The following is a 17,860-nucleotide window of genomic DNA, read 5'->3' on the forward strand; positions in this document are numbered from 1 at the left end:
TGGGGTCAAAACACTAATTTGGCATTTAAATTAGAAATATCATATTATTGGGCACATGTGTACTGAGTTTCAAGTTGATTGGACTTCAACTTCATCAAAAACTACCTTGACCAAAAGATTTAACCTGAAGCGGGACGAACGGACGCACAGACCAGAAAACATAATGCCCCTGTACTATCGTAGGTGGGGCATACACTAGATTTTTTTAATAGTTCATTTATTTATTTCATTCATATAATGGACATGTAGATCATGGTTTATATTTGAAGATCAATTGTCGCCATTCAATTAATAAAAAAAATAGTCTTATTTATTTTTAATAAGCATTTTATTCGCTCTAAAAATTGCTACATCTCGAATTTGTATATCGTTACAAGTAAGAATTCAGTGCTTTGGATCTTTCTGCACTCATAAATGCACAAAGAAGAAGGAATAAATTGAAATAATTGAAATGTTTGGAAAAAATATCGTGTATAAGCAATAAACAGTCTAGACTTTAAAAAAAATATAAATAAATTTATTGTTCCTATAAAAATTTCGGGAGCTATCATTATAAATCATTGACTTGCTACTGCAAAACATTATCTACTAGAATACGTAATACCTCGTCAAGATAGAAAACACTCAACTTACACTGCCGCGTTCTTTTTAGTAGAGGAATCAGCAACGAAGCACTTTACTCCATCCTAAGTGCTGAAGGTGCAGACTTATGGAATAGTATAGTATTATAGTCTCAAGAAAGTGAGTATTGTTTGTGTTTATACAATATTTGTCTTAGTTTGATGTTCATAATACAATACCAATGAAAACACAGGAACATCAGTTAGTATTATTATCCAATGCAATGCTATAAATATTGCATTGGTAATATTATTGGCATTAGAAATGTGTATTCAAATGTTAAAATATATTTTATTTTAGGTTGCGGTATTATTTCACTTGAAGGAGATAAAACGCGATTTTTTAAAAGAATCCATTGATACTTTCCGATTGTATATAATAAATAAAAGTTTACTGGTATACATGTCGAGCGCTAGATTATTGACTGCCATTGACACCTAGTTTCTTTATTTTGGAGTTGTGTTTTAGTATAATATTCATGCGAGTGTCTGTTTTAGACGCGGGGTGATTTAGAACTTTTTGATTCTTGTCTCGCATTAGTAACCGCATGCCGCACCGAGATATGATTGTTATGTTTACCCCATAAAATATTGGCATGCTATTAGCTTTACTGTCCTGTCGTTACTGGCTTTTAAATTCAGATACAATATAATAAACTATGGTCTCTTGTGCATAACAACTATAAGTATATAAGTATTTAATAAGTACAATCTTGATGAAGCGTATCCGTAATGGGTAATTTATAGAATGTTAGTCATGGGTTAGAGTAAAATAACTCACTTGCATTAACCAATCAAAATCTGTCATTTTAACATGTCGTACCAGTAACTTAAGCGGCGTTTTGCATTTGCGCCGATTTTTTTTACAGGTAAATTACAGGTAATTACAGGTGAATAGATATAGGAATATTTGGCAATGAGACAACTCTTCATCCCAGTCTTGAAAGGCCCACTAAATGCATCTCCAAACTTTTTCCTTGACCGTACCCGTAGTTCTTTAGCCTCGGTCAGATATAACCTTTGCCTACACACTCAATGCAATCGGCTGTAAAGGGTTGCTGCTTACAAAAGATATACTTAATTATCCCGTAAAAAAGAAGATGTGAAATAATTGTCAATCAGAGAACTCGTCACTAGAGAATAAATGACACAGAAATTAATAATTGTAGGTCACCGTACTACCTTCAACAATGACCAAAGTCAATAACACAGCAATAAAAGGGCCTGAAATCACAAATATATTTTTTTTCTTCAAAATATAAAACAATTCAAACGAGAAAAACTAAAGGCATAATTTATGTCATAAAAAATTAACAAAAACAAATAATTGTATGTAACAGAACAACAAACGACAACCAACGAACTACAGGCTCCTGACTTGGGACAGACACGTACATACAGAATGGGGCGGGGTTAAACATGTTAGCGGTATCCCAACCCTCCTCATCACCTAGGATATTGGTGTAACAGTACAACATTAGAAATTAGTTGAAAAAGGCTTAACTTGCGATAATCAGATGGATATAAAAAGAAATACATCAAATAAAGACACAGAGTAGACGTGGCTGGGTACTTTTACATCCCAAACAACAATAAGACAATAAGAACAGATCTAAGAGTTCTCGAATTGACTGACAGCTAGCTCAAAACAAATAACAAGTAATGAAAAATCATGTATCTTAGACTAAATTATCAATCAGTGCACATCCAACATTCAATGGTTTTAGTGTTTAAAAAGTCATAAACAGTGAAAGAAAGAAAAAAAAAAACGACCTTGTGTCTTTTAACTGATACTTTTAGATACATTGAATTACGAATGAATAATAAATGTCAAATTCAGAAACTAATGTTGGAACTGCAATTTTAGGTACGTAATCTTGAATTACGGATTTATTATCTTTGGAATATCTTTCTGAGCTTTCTAATCAGACAGTTTAACGTTGTAATCAACTGTCAAAAGCAAATCTTTTTAGATTCAAACATCTTATGTGTTTGTACATATCAAAACCAACATCAATTCACCTATAACCATCAACCAAAAGAGTTTTTTTCTAAAATAAAATAATGAATGGTTTCTCTACAACGAACATTTCACTTCATTCTATTTCTAGAAGACAGAAATAATGAAATTCAAGGTTGTACTTTTATTTCGCGAGTAGAATAAATTATGCTCTTCTGTTTAAGTGGCCGTTAAAAGGTCAAGTTATGTAAAAGTGATAAAGAATGCTCTAATTAAACTGCTCTAAACAAAATGATGTATTTTCAATGAATCCATAGTAGTGCAATAGACAACCAGCAAGGCCATACAGCACTTTAGAAAAGCATTCCAATTTCTAATTTCAAGTAAAAGTCGTGTGCGTCGTTCCAAGTTCAGCAATTGAAAATAATCTATTCCCTGTGTCAAAATGAACTATTTTGTGGTTTTTATTTTAATGTTTCTGAGTCATATACTATAATATTTTATATTAAGATCGTTTTCCATGATATATATGCATTCTCTGTGGACCACCAGACCTCACTCAGTTTATTTTCCCTCTCGTGTTTATAACAGACTAATGAGATATTTGAACGTCAATAAACTCACTTTATATTTATTTTCTATATCTGAAAAACTATTTTCTGATAAAATACGTAAGAACAATAATATTATTATTTGTTATCAGACATAATATGTGAGGCCTTATCTCCTCACATGTGATGTAGGTTATATCTAAACTATTTATAGATAGTTCAATAATCTTAAAACTAAATTATAGACTCGGGTTTTTATATTAAAAAAAATAAATATTTCCCCTGTTATTATAGCAAGAATTATTTTTAGAACATTCCGCATACTGCTACTGCTTCATATCGCCCAAGTGGCTATGCATAAAATAGCATATCCTATCAAATAGAACAAAGGATCGCACACATTCTAACTAAAAGACTTTTAGTTAACTGGGATGAATGCCCTTTTTTGTTCTAAATGCAAAGCTCGGTGCAGACGGGTGCTAAAAAAATAATCTTTCTTTAAAAAGCGGGAATTATGTTGATAAACTTATAAAAAGTAATTTTACGAAGATCACAAATACGATGAAGACTTTACTTTATTATTGCTCATTGTTTATTTTTTGGAGGTGATGTTCCGTTGGAACTTATATGGAGTAAATCGATTTCACTACAGGGATCTCTAACATTTAAACGATTGCTATCACTAGAAATCGTTTGCAGCTGGGGTGCACAGTGGCGGATCCAGAGGGGGGCCGGGGATTGGTCTCACTTTTTGGACGATCAATGCATTTGAATGGGGACAAATAGTTGTAACCCCCCTTTATCCTGCGTTGGGAACCCTGTTCTAAAAATGGCTGGATCCGCACCTGGGTGTTTTATTAATAATTCATTGGGGAAAACGTTTACAAAAACTCTACCAACAGAACTAAATAATAAAAAATGTTACTACTATTAACGAAACACTAAATTGTACATTCAAATATTTGTGTCTTACTGCATGTGTCTTTGTGTGTAAAACAAAAGGCGGAAGATACAAATGGAACAATCGAGGTTGTACTAGCGAGAGAATTATGAAACGAAGAACGCACATAAAAATAATAATAATTATATTAATTTGAATTGGTTTTGACATGCAGTAGATCGTGAGAGAATGTATTTTTCTAAGCGAATAGAATTGGATTATAGGTTGCAGTCTTGTAATTGACTGACATAGGCTTACATGCAAAACAGCTGATCTTTGAAAATAAAAAAAATAAATAAAAAAAGCTACATAGAAAAAAAATCATGTTCATATCATGTATGTACTAATGCGAAATTGTGATTTAATCGAAAAAAAAAGTGGGTCATGCCACGGAGAATAGAAAGTCAAAACATTTTTTTTCTTCAAGATTTTTTAAAAGTCTATATATATATATTTCAATTCAGCATAAACCTATAATCAAACCGAAAAAATTTAGTTCAGAAAAAAATTCTGAAAAAAGCACTATTTTGTTACCCTCCATGTTTTGCACCGGAAACTGGAGTTGTAATACAAGACTGGTACCTATATCAAAATATAATGTAGCGATCATGACATCCAGTAGTTATTTTAATCGGTTTGTCATGACAAAGATGTTTGACAAGTAACAAGCATTAGCCTGCCAGCTATTAACACCTTCTCTACGCATTCATCAAATACACATGCTGTAATAAGTGTCTGGAACGAATACCAACTTACAATATATGTATAAACTGCATGTCTATAGAATATGCCAAATAGGACAAACACTCAATTTGAAGCAAGCACTCACTAATGCGTTAGAGTAATTTTAAGTACTCTCTTTAAACAATTTAAAACTGCATGTGATATAATAGTCAAGTGCAATAAACGTTGGAACGCTGTCCTCGTCATTGATTAGGTTTTAAAGAATTGTTTATTCAGCATCGTTTATATCTATTTCCCATAAATACATTGCATTACGTACAAAAATGCACTTCTGGAACTTTTACTGAGATTTCAAAAAGATTCTTGGAATTCATATCTGCATGCATAATCTTATTGTTTTAAATAAACCTTTCATCTTTCACTAAGGAGAGTAAAAGATATAAAATGTTGAAGTTCAATTCTTGAACCAATCAGCAATCTATGTAACAAAAGGTCACAGCTAAGTAATTACAAAAGTGTATTCCAGAAATCGCCTTTATTCAGAGTCTAATAATCACGTTCTATCGCCCGGAGAAGTCGTTTCCGACCCATCGTATTTCTTCGCGAAGAGCTGATTTTGGAATTTGACCACGTCACAAGTTTTGGTGACATTTTTCTTACGCCGATGTAATGGTTTTTAGTATTTTACCGACTCACTACTAATTTTTTAACCTAAGTTAGGGGTTTTCATGGTACTTGACTATGATTGCGTTAAAAGTATCCATCTTCTCGTGAATTATGAGGTTAGATCTGATCTATTACTTATAAAAGAAGATGATGTGGTATGATTGCCAATGAGACAACTCTCCACAAGAGACCAAAATGACACAAAAATTAATAACTATAGGTCACCGTTCGGCCTTCAACAATGAGCAAATCCCATACCGCACAAAGTCATCTATTAAATGCACCGAAATGACCATGTAAAAGAAGTCATACGAGAAAACTTACGGCTTTATTAAGATATGACCAAGTTCGGGCTTTTCCATTTTTAATTGACCCGTTACTTTTTTAACCATCGATGCAATGATTTTGCATTCGCTAGTGGCCCATTACTTATCTAGTATCTTGTTAAGAGATTTTCGTGTTATTACTTTGCAAGCACTGAAGACATGACTTTAATTGGTGTTCGGGTGAGCCAAGGCTCCGTATTGAAAGCCGTGCATTGGCCTATATTGACACCACATCTTCCTGTATCTCTTTAGTGGGTTTTCAAAAAAACGGCAAAGACTCTTACTTTGCTTCGGAGGGTTATGTTTTAACGCGTTATTGAATAAGTGTACTAATAATTACAACTGCGTAACAGTACCTGAGTAACATATGTTTATGTTTTGGCAACCCATTACGACCAAGTTACTTGGTTTCCATGGTTCATGATCAGTAACCCATTTACTTATCTATTGCCATATAAATGGATGTCCATGTTTCAGTGACCCATTACTCAGCTATTATCCTGTTTATGGATGTGCATGTTTTAGTGACCCATTACTTAACTATGCCCGTGTTAATTGGTTAATATGGTTCAGTGACCCATTACTGAGCTATGACCGAGTTAATGGGTTTCCATGTTTTAGTGACAATTAACTTAGCTAGGACCAAGTTAAGGGTTTTCCAAATTTTATATTGGTGAACAAGCATTGAACCTGTGCTCAGTTTTAAAATAAAGCGCTTCCGTGGCAACGTTTTTACAACTTAACTAGACAATTACCTATATCGTCTTATGGTAGATTAACTATTTCCGATTTTTATTCGTATCAAAATTAAAATCTTTCAGAGTTTACCATCATTATTCAAAATGAAAAGGTAAAATCCAGTGTAATTGCCTATATGCTTGCCAGTCACAAGATAGGTCTTCCAACTTTCTTATCTTCATAGCAGTTCAAATCTTTGAATCAACAATGTTGTAATTGTTTTATAATTATATGAATGTTATAATGTGATTCAGTACATGACTTTTTTGTACTTCGTGCTTAAGTTTTACAGGAGTACGGTATGAATAAGTGAAAAATACTAACTTAAACAGCAAAAAAGCATATTAAAAAGTTTTACAATCCCCAACAGAACATTTATGACAAAACGCTGTTAACCAATCGGTGTGGATAATGAATCACAGTATTAACAAGTCATAATCACTTACTAAGAGAGAAAGAATATAAACAAGTGTAATAATTAGTAACTTTGCATCTGGAGACTGCCAGAAAGCTTTAATTTCACCACGGGCATTTCAAAAATGCAGATTATTGCCAATGTTATACTTAAGTGGCAGTTTTGAAATTTTATCATCACTTAATGCCTTTAAATAGATATAACACGTTCACACAGAACTTAAATCTGACGTAACTATACAACAGCACCAACAGAATTAGTTCCGACAAGACTGTCTTAATTAGATGCTTTAAACAATACAACAGCAGGCAATTGTGACAAAAAGATAGTTTAAATTTACCTGAGGACTTCTATACATGCAATCTGCTAACAGGTACGTTCTTTCAGTTTTTATTATTAAAACAGCATGATCCATACATTTGTACGCAAGGAGGTTTAGATTGTCAATTTAAAAGTCAGTAATCTTGCAAATGATTCCGTTTTAAAACTCAGACAAAGTGAGCTCAGATAGTTCCGACTGTAGACTTGCTACATATCCCTTTCTAATTATGTTTTTTCTTCTTTTTTTCCCTAAATTTTTAATAATGCTACTGCTATAACTAGGATATTACAATTATACTGACATCTGCAGGAGGAAGGGACTTTCTCCAAGGGCAATCAGTAAGTTGGTACTTATCAGTAAACATATAAATTAGTAAAAGAGAAATAATAGAAAGGGAATTCTAGCAAGTATATTTCGACTGATATATACTATTTTTGTCTGACGCCCCAAAATGTTCTTATCAAAACCTGGAAAACGGTGTCCCATGACAAGGTCAAGGCTGACTATTGGGTTGCTTAAATATTAATGCCAATTAATTCGGCCATGGATAATTAATGGGTCACTGAAACATTGAAACCAAATAACTCGGCCATTTACAGCTTGCTGTTCGGGGTGAGTCAAGGTTTCGTGTTGAAGACCATACTTTGACCTAGTATAATGGTTTAATTTTACAAATTTTGACTTGGAGGGAAAGTTGTCTCATTGGCACTCATACCACATCATATCTATTTTTATTTACCTTGTGCCATACAATTAATTGTTGGCCTTATGTTAACCTGCTAAAGGTCATACAAAGAAAATCACCTGTCAGCACTTTTTTCAGCTCAATATTTCGATATAGATCAAAGTCAAATTTTGTACAACAAAATTTTACTGATGCTTAGTTATTCCCAAACGTATACCTTAAATCCATGTCATATTGTGTACCATATATATCTAAAGCCTGTGTATGTTATTGTTGAGTACCATACATTACAGACTCAGTATTATAGTTGAGCCACTCTGAAGCAGATTTCTGCTGCATTAAATATTTCACAGCAACAAAATGTCATAGCTTCTTGATATTTGGCACCAATCTTCATCTGGCTATGACACTATGTGACACAATTTCATGTCTCTTGGTGTTCTACTTGCTGTTTGACGCGACATGTCTTTTAAATGTCAAGTAGTTAAAAGCGCTTTAATTTACTTTTTTGTGTGTGTTTTGTTTAGTGGTGGATGTACTGATTTTGAGTCATGGATGGAAACCACATGTACTCGTTGTTTTTCTATTACATATATGAAATGTTCGTGCCGGTTTGCTAAAAAACTACACCTCCTTCCATTTTGTATTACGACACAATGCTCCATCTGGTTATGTCATACTGTTTCACATGTTTTCATTCTTTCCCTGAAAAATTGATTTAACATTGAGTGAGGTAAACACCTGGTGTGAGCCAAAGTTCTATGTTGAAGACCGTACCTAGATATATAATGCTTTAGTCTTATTAATTGTTACTTGGATTGAGAACTGTTGTCGCATTGATACTCATACCACATATTTGTATATCTACCTTTATACTTGTTTAACAATTGTTTGCATTTCTAGGTAAAAAGTAAATAATTGGTTCATGTCCAAAACAACCAATGTTATCGTACAACACTTTATGAAAACGATTAAATGAAAACTTAGGAAATGAACAACTGATGTACCTTACGGCCTGTGAAGCATGTCGGAATATACAACCAACACAACAATCTTGTGTTTCTTTTGTTTCCGTTTGTTAGGGTTTATAAATGTGGAAATGCTCATTTTGTTTGCTATTAAGTGAATGCATGTGTTTGCAGTTAAAACGACACTATATGACTTTAAAAAAAAAAAGATTTGACTGCAATATTGCAACCTTTATATACTTCTTTAACATAATTAAGCATACTTGAATATGAATGAGATGCATTGCCTTTTCTTTTACTGATTAGCAGATCATTTAATTAACACTAAAAAGCAAAGCGTTTTCTTCGTCAAAATTGTTAAATCGTGTCTTCGTGGAATTACATTATGGTCTGAAAATAAAATATATGTAATAAGTAATATATTGTTTCGTGATATAGCAATTGAACTGTCATTACTCCTTATTGTTCCGTGATATAGCAATTTAACTGTCATTACTCCTTATTGTTCCGTGATATAGCAATTTAACTGTCATTACTCCTCATAAATTATAAACGTTCACTTTATAAATGTCAGTACAATGGTGATGTAACCCTGCATTACTTGTTTTTGTCGGTACAATGGTGATGTAACCCTGCATTAGTTGTTTTATGTCTGTACAATGGTGATGTAACACTTCGGTACAATGGTGATGTAACCCTGCATAAGTTGTTTTATGTCTGTACAATGGTGATGTAACACTGTATTAGTTGTTTTATGTCTGTACAATGGTGATGTAACCCTGCATAAGTTGTTTTATGTCGGTACAATGGTGTTGTAACCCTGCATTAGTTGTTTTATGTCGGTTCAATGGTGATGTAACACTGTATTAGATATAGGAAGATGTGGTGTGAGTGCCAATGAGACAACTCTCCATCCAAATAACAATATAAAAAGTAAACCATTATAGGTTAAAGTACGGCCTTCAACACGGAGCCTTGGCTCACACCGAACAACAAGCTATAAAGGGCCCCAAAATTAATAGTGTAAAACCATTCAAACGGGAAAACCAACGGTCTAATCTATATAAACAAAACGAGAAACGAGAAACACGTATATATTACATAAACAAACGACAACTACTGTACATCAGATTCCTGACTTAGGACAGGTGCAAACATTTGCAGCGGGATTAAACGTTTTAATGGATCCAAACCTTCTCCCTTTTTCTGAAACAATAGCATAACATCACAACATAGAAAATAATACGATAAAATATCAATTGGCAGACTTAACTCAATAAAAAAACGTATGATTACACAATAAACGAATAAATTTGATCTGCGATATCTGAATACAAATGCACAGTTAACTAAATATTAGATAAAAACATTCATGACCAAAAAGCTAACAAACAAATTCAAACACACTGAGAAATATTTAACCAATCAATGTTCACTTTAGAAAAAAACCGGTTTTTATAATCTTGAAGTTTATACAAATGTTGTAAGACTAAGTGAAAAATTGAAGATATTACAAATAATCAAAGCTGGTGTACAGACAAGATCCATATAAATAAAAAATAACAAAAAAGCATTATAAACAGTATCAACAGGTCGAATTAACAAGAAAATACGATTTGAGAGTACTCGCAGTTACTGACAGCTAGTTAAAAGCCAAAACCAATTAATAGTAAAAAATCATGCATCAGAGAGTAAAATCGACTAAAACACATCACAGGGATTTAGTATTTTAACGTCATTAATAGTCAAAGAAGTATGTCTGTACAATGATTATGTAACCCTGCATTAGTTGTTTTATGTCTGTACAATGGTGATGTAACCCTGCATTAGTTGTTTTATGTCTGTACAATGGTGATGTAACACTGTATTAGTTGTTTTATGTCTGTACAATGATGATGTAACACTGTATTAGTTGTTTTATGTCTGTACAATGGTGATGTAACCCTGCATTAGTTGTTTTACGTCTGTACAATGGTGATGTAACCCTGCATTAATTGTTTTCAATGTGTTTTCGACAACGTACCAAATCTTCACTCTAACCAGAACCAGTGGTTGATGGCATTTTAAACATCATGATCCGCGTTATAAAAAATCCAAATTTGGACACAGAGATAAAGAATAGTAATAAAAACGATGTTCTTTTGATCCGAGCTTTCTCGTTGTTTGTTGGTTTTGTTTGTCCTGGGTTTCTGAACCTTAGCCCTTTTTCTTCAAAGAGTTTGATTTTGGTTTCTACTTGACATAAACAAACCTCTATCGACTGACAACTGATCAACTATATTTATTAAGTGTTTACTCCATTTCTTTACAGTTCTGCTCAATTGAAATGTGTACTAATTTTCTCTGTATTGTAGCAGACATTACGCACATTTCTTGTCATGACAAAAACTAAATATTTAATCCAACATCTTTCATGTTTCATGAGTTCTTTTGTGGAACAGCGAACACTTTGGGGGTACAATATTTCATATTATTCGTATATAATTATACCCACTGATTTTTTTTAAGTAACTGTTTAAGCCTTTGATAGACATTTTGTATTATTTGTTTGATTGAGGAGAATTTAACCAGCAGAGTGGATTTACAGAATTTGACAAGCAATTTTCAGCTTATTAACAGGTTATGTAAAACCACTGCACCTATTTGACTGGATGATAATTTGATGATCTACGTCTGTTTGATCATCTTTAGATATACATGTGATAAATTAGTCTATTACAAGAACACGGTGTCTACATGTATAATTAAAACACTGGCATGTATTTTTAAGATGAGAGCAGTTTGCGAATTTTTAGATATAAGTACTTTATTATGATAACAGTCAATTTGGTATCAAACCAGAGTCAAGGAATGCTAATACATTGATCAAAAAGGATTAAATGTAAAGAGAATTTTATTAGGTCATTCTACTTTTTCTGTCAATAAAATACCGACGAAAAGGGTAATTTTTGTCACTCTCCTTCTGGATGCCACAAAAAATAGATATACAATGGTTACCTTAGAATGCGATGTGGTCTTTTAAGATAGCTTTAAATTTGGCCGAACCTTTAAGTTTGGAAACTGCATTAACATATTGACGAGCCGAATTTATTATGACGAACATATGTTGCATTTGTGTAAAATAGTCAATGCAATGGAAGCAAACGAAATATAAAATATGAAAATAAATATAGTACAACTATGTATCACCCAAAAAGAGACCTTCCGACTTTAGGGTTTTGTGTAGGATCACCAATTAACCAATCCCAACTTAAGAGTGCTTTGTGAAACAGCTATATTTACAAAATGCTGCCAATATATATAGCTGCCGCATAGATTTTATAAGAAATATATACAATAACAATAGAATACATCAGTGTCATATTTAAAAAAGGGTTCGAGTCACATCCAGCTTAAAGATACAATTTTTATTTTTGATTTTGCCTACGTTAAATAAAGACGTCTGTCTATACTACACAATTGCATAATTTCTATACTTATGTTGGCATTGCATAGTCTGTAAATCACCGCATTCTTAGCTTAGAAATAACAAAATGCAAAGCGCAGCATGAAATAATCTCTAAGATATAGATATATTTTTATAGATATGTAAAGTATTTTGATTTTGGTAAGATACGAGCGGTATAATAGACACTTTCCTTGACTTACAAACTGTTATAGGTTATGTAAACAGAGATTGAGCTATTATTATCTTTCATTGCGTATTGGTGTTGATATGTCTGTCAGAGCTGTATCAATGATAACACCATCATAAATATCAAACATACAAATTAACGCAAAATACTAAATACTAGGTAGCCAAGAAATCAGTTGAAAATTTTGAAATAAATTGACCTGTCTTGTGGTTTTTATGAGATATAAAACTGTATGAATATGTGCCATTTATAAATGCCACCGTTCATGTCTAATTGATCTTCACACTAAATATCTGTCTACAGATTTGAAGCATTTCTCAATAGAAGCACTTTGTATTTTCAATACAATTTATGTGAAAGATGTTGAAAGTTTAACATATTTAGATCTGTTCGAGGCACTGAGTGAATGGAACTTTAAGGGACCCACAACCAGCAGAGGCATTGACCAAATGAACAGTGATGTCATTATATTCTTTATTTGTCAACTTGTAGAAGTAAATAGTTTTTGCTGTTTGATGCAAATGTGTATTTTAAAAAATGGATTATTCGAACGAAATATCAGTTATAACAATCGTTGTATTATTGTGTATCAAACCATACTTTTAGTGTTAAAAAAACCCACAAAGATGTGGTGTCCATCCATGACACATCAGCACATGGACAACAAAGCACAAACAACACACCTCCACACTAACACATGAACAACAAAGCACAAACAACACACCTCCACACTAACACATGAATAACAAAGCACATCCAAATACACCTCCACACTAACACACGAACAACAAAGCACAAACAACACACCTCCACACTAACACATGAACAACAAATCATAAACAACACACCTCCACACTAACACTTGCATAACAAAGCACAAACAACACACCTCCACAGTAAACGCGAAGAAAAGCGCTTTTACTGCGTTTTTTTCGTATCAAAGTCACAGTGAGATAAGAAGCATAAAAAAATTACTTTTAAATTAGTGTTCTGTACCCTCTTAGCACACCTTTTTTTCTATCACAACAGACTGAATGCCGTATTACTTTTTTCACTCTTAGGTTAAAAAAAACAAACCCAAAACATCGACTCTGTAACACATGTAAAGCCTGGTTTTTTTTAATTTGCAACTTTTAATTACACTTCAAATGCATTTAATTGAACTGCTTTGAATTAAAATTAGGTTTATTCTGAGAACGAAGTCATTAAAAAGGTAAATATAGAAAACTGATCAACCTAAATTTAACGTATCAATTAACAGATGCATGGATTGTGTATATATTTTGAGGTTCATTTTAACGAATTGAAAAAATGTTGTATACAAATAGCTTGTTCCTATCTCTCAAAATAGAAAGTGTTTATAAATTTTATAATTATTTAATTTTGATTTTACTTTGGAATTCCGGTGTTAATTTGCCACGTGCGAAATCTGCACTTCTTTGTGGTTGTAATGAGTTTACATCTGAATTTTGAGCATAGCATCACGCACACAGTTTTTTTTTAATTAGTTAACAAGTATATAATAAACATTCATTTATATGCTCAGCTTACACGAAACATGAAACTTTACTGCCATACGAAACAATCATGGAACTAAGGAAAATACGCGTGCAGTTCCCGGGTGTAATGGGTAGCAGCGGCCGAATATATGGGTTAGCAACACCCAGGTGCTAAGGGTTTTATAACGACGTGCGCTAACCTATCAAAATCATACAAATATACTAAGCAGGGAGTATCTTATACGGTATCTGGTATTGTGTTGACCGAAATATTATAAGATTTGAATGAACTCAACAAGTAACATTTGTATTTAAATTTTCTATGAATCCAGATATTTTTCCTTTATGTTTGTAGCTACCACAAATGACTTACTTTTGAATTTAGCTTTGAAAAGTTGTAAACTTAATATAGCATCATAAATGATTATCTGCCACAATAAAAACAGATGTGGTATGATTGCCAATGAGACAAATCTCCACAAAACACCAAAATGACACAGAAATAATAGAAAACAGTCTTACACAGAATTGTATATTAGGTCTGTTATCTATTTCTACGTTTTTTTTCTTTCTTTCAAATCTTCATTATTGAATTATACATCTTTTTATTCATTACAGGGCAACCACCATAAATGGATGCAATATATTTTTATACCTTATTCATGGTTATGTCAATTTCATCCACCCTACAATTTGGTTCTTTTCCTGCCATACAAACAGACTTGGAGAGATTTAAAAAGCTTGCAGCTATAAAAGTGAGAATTCTAAATAAGATAGGACTAAACGATCGACCATTCGTCGGGAAACCTATAGCATCAGGACATGTGACTGGAAAATTATTCGGTCGTCGTCCTATTAAAAAAGATGTAAATCATGTCAATAAACCAAGAGGCGAATACTATGCTGAAATTCAGGAAGTTGTTAGTCATTCACAGATTCCAGGTAAATATAAATAGAATAAAGATATCAATTGCAAAGAAACATTCAAATTCATAGTTCGAAAACAAACTGAGTGACAATGACTGAGTGACAATGACATGATAAAAAACAAGAGCTATCTTTAAAAAAGATATCCGACGTTTTAAATTTGAGTATATGATTGGTTCAGTATTCTCGGTCCTCATTCACCAAAACCCCGTTCTAAAACATGTGTTCTAAAAGTCATGTACGTTCGTACAACAAAGTTTACATTAAAAATTATATAATTGTCCCGAATAAACAGCTGTCATGGATGCAAAGAGCTATTGGAGAAACAATTGTTTTAATAAAAATATAAATCTTTGTAAGATCTAGTTCAAATATTTATAGTTTTTCACTTGCTTTCCATCACGATATAATTATCGAGACGTTTTTTTCAAACACAACCAAATCACCCACCATGACAGCATTTTGTCCAATCACAGAAAGGATTTTCGAGCATGCGTATTCTTTTGTCATAGTAAAGCGTCCTTATGTTCAAAGGGCATAAACCGAAACTATACCGACTACGTCGGAAAAAGCACGAAACACTAACACCAACACACAAAACACAACATAGGACACTTAAATCTCATTAACACGAACTCAGCCTATCACCGGAGTTGATATCATGTGCTCCGGAAGGGTAAATAGATCCTGCTCCACAAGTAACAACCGTAGACTTGCTCAAGTAAGTCGACGAGATGTGTCAATATTTCAGTTAAAAAAAAAAGGTATCACACCTTTTTAAAAGTCGATGGATAGACTCTTTATGGTATCACATATATAAATATGGTCATCTTGGAATATCGGTATACAACAACAATCATTGCAGTTGGCTAACACATTTCAAAGTCTTTATAAATACTAAATGTCAATGATGAACAAAACAAAAAATAAAGTTTACAGAAACGGACTAAAAATTCCATCTAATGATAACAAAATTATCCTTTAACTATTGTATATTTTCAAAAATACTTTTAATGTTTGATTATTTCTACAGAAAACCTGAGTGACGCTAATGTTGTACTGTTCAAGGTTGTACAGGACAATCAAGGTCGTCAGCTAGAGGTGACTAGTGCTGACCTTCTGGTTAAAATCAAATATAAACGGAAGAAGAAAGGAAGCAATGGAAGACGTAAAAGATTGAAAGTCAGAACTATATTTTTAAAGCTATCAACTTTAGACACGAAGGGAAAACCTAGTACAGTCGTAGCTTCCGTGACAACCAGAATAAAGAGAACAAAATGGCTGAAAGTGGCCGTACCATCAAAGGTTATAGAAAACGCAATGAAAAGAGACGATCAAAATTTATACTTACATTTAAATTGTGTTGGTTGTGATCATAGAGCTCAACTTATTCTAATCAATGGTGGCAGGAATAAAAAGAAAAGGAAAAATCGCAGGAAATCTAAAAAGACGAGGGATAAAATGAGAGACCTGAAAATCAAACGACCTCGGCGAAAGCGGAGATTAAATCGTACAAGACCTTTTCTTATTTTACATACTAAAGTGAAAACTTATATTCGATCAAAGAGAGAGACATCAATATGTGCAAATAACTCTGCATGTTGCATGGACAATTTATTAGTTGATTTCAAAACTATCGGGTGGTCCGACTGGATTATTGCACCGAAATCGTTTGAAACGGGCGTGTGTGAAGGCACATGCACAACTAACCATACATGTTCCGAAACAAAAAGTACACATTTAAGGATAGTATATTATGATAATAATGGCAATATAATTTTTACATCTCTCCCTAATATGATTGTAACTGAATGTGGCTGTATAAGTGGGAAATGAGACGTTGAGAGTGCTAAAATCTTTTATTCTTTTATTGTTTATGAAACACAGAAGGTTTAAGTTTTATAGATAGATAATTCCACAGAATTACACTTGTTTTTGGCAACAAAGCAAAAACCATTCCAAAGAATGCAAATTAAAATAAATCTGATAACATTTTAATTAATATTGTTATGTTTTGTTAAAGTGGTCCGATCAATTGTCCGAAAGTTGAATAAATAAAGGCAACAGTAGTATTCCGTTGTTAAAAAAATCATAAATCAATTAAGAGAAAACAAATCCGGAACACAAACTTAAACCGTGGGAAACACATAAACTGTCAGATGAAAAAACCAAAACAACAGGAACATTGAAATGCAACAAGAACAAACGCAAACATACATAGAAACGAAATGTTTAATAACAGCTGCCATATTCCTGACTTGGTACAGAACATTTGAAGAAAAAAAGGGTGAGTTGAACCTGGTTTATGGCTAGCCAAACCTCACGGTTATATGACAATGTTAAAAAGTATCGCTGTAATGACAGCACTACGTGACAGAAATACAGCACAAACACACACAAGAACACTCATCACAGAGAAAGGCAAACATTATTTTCACAATACCAGTCCAAACAATTTTCATGACTTAATGCATTATGGTTTTGAAATACAATTTTATAATTATTTGGACTACAAACGATAAGACATTACACATAATCTAACATAAACCAGAACCGAAACAGAAACAGAAACAGAAACAGAAAAAATAAATACACGATTGTCAGATGTACAAGACACTCCGTACAACAGTGCAAATTTACACTAGGTACAGTCGTCATATTCGCGATTGTACTTAGCAGACAGACGACAAAGATTTTAAACCAGAGTTTTAGACGTGGTAAAAATGTCATTAGCTAGTTTATACGGCACGACACAGACACAACCGATTCGTGATGGTGTCCATATAATTTGGAGTGTCATTTCTAATCTTTCCTCCCCTTAACTATGTTAGAGCAGTTTCTGCGCAAGGAGCACACTTCTGTATATGAAGTCAGTATAGTGAGTATATGCACGAAAAAAACGTATCAATTTAGATATGGAAACA

General features: G+C 32.9%; 1 protein-coding gene across 2 annotated transcripts; it reads left to right on the forward strand.

The window, feature by feature from the left end:
• Positions 1-603: 603 nt before the first annotated feature.
• LOC134706931 (inhibin beta B chain-like) lies at positions 604-16,928 on the forward strand. Of its 2 annotated transcripts, none has more exons than XM_063566302.1 (3): positions 604-741; positions 14,628-14,951; positions 15,970-16,928. In XM_063566302.1, the coding sequence occupies exons 2-3, from the start codon at positions 14,642-14,644 to the stop codon at positions 16,770-16,772; spliced, it is 1,113 nt and encodes a 370-aa protein (XP_063422372.1). In that variant the 5' UTR covers positions 604-741; positions 14,628-14,641; the 3' UTR covers positions 16,773-16,928. The 2 variants fall into 2 exon arrangements, with proteins under 2 accessions (XP_063422372.1, XP_063422373.1); XM_063566303.1 differs by lacking the exon at positions 604-741 and adding an exon at positions 6,962-7,273.
• Positions 16,929-17,860: the final 932 nt, after the last annotated feature.

This window comes from Mytilus trossulus, chromosome 2, assembly GCF_036588685.1.
Source record: "Mytilus trossulus isolate FHL-02 chromosome 2, PNRI_Mtr1.1.1.hap1, whole genome shotgun sequence".
In the NCBI taxonomy this organism is placed as follows: domain Eukaryota; kingdom Metazoa; phylum Mollusca; class Bivalvia; order Mytilida; family Mytilidae; genus Mytilus; species Mytilus trossulus.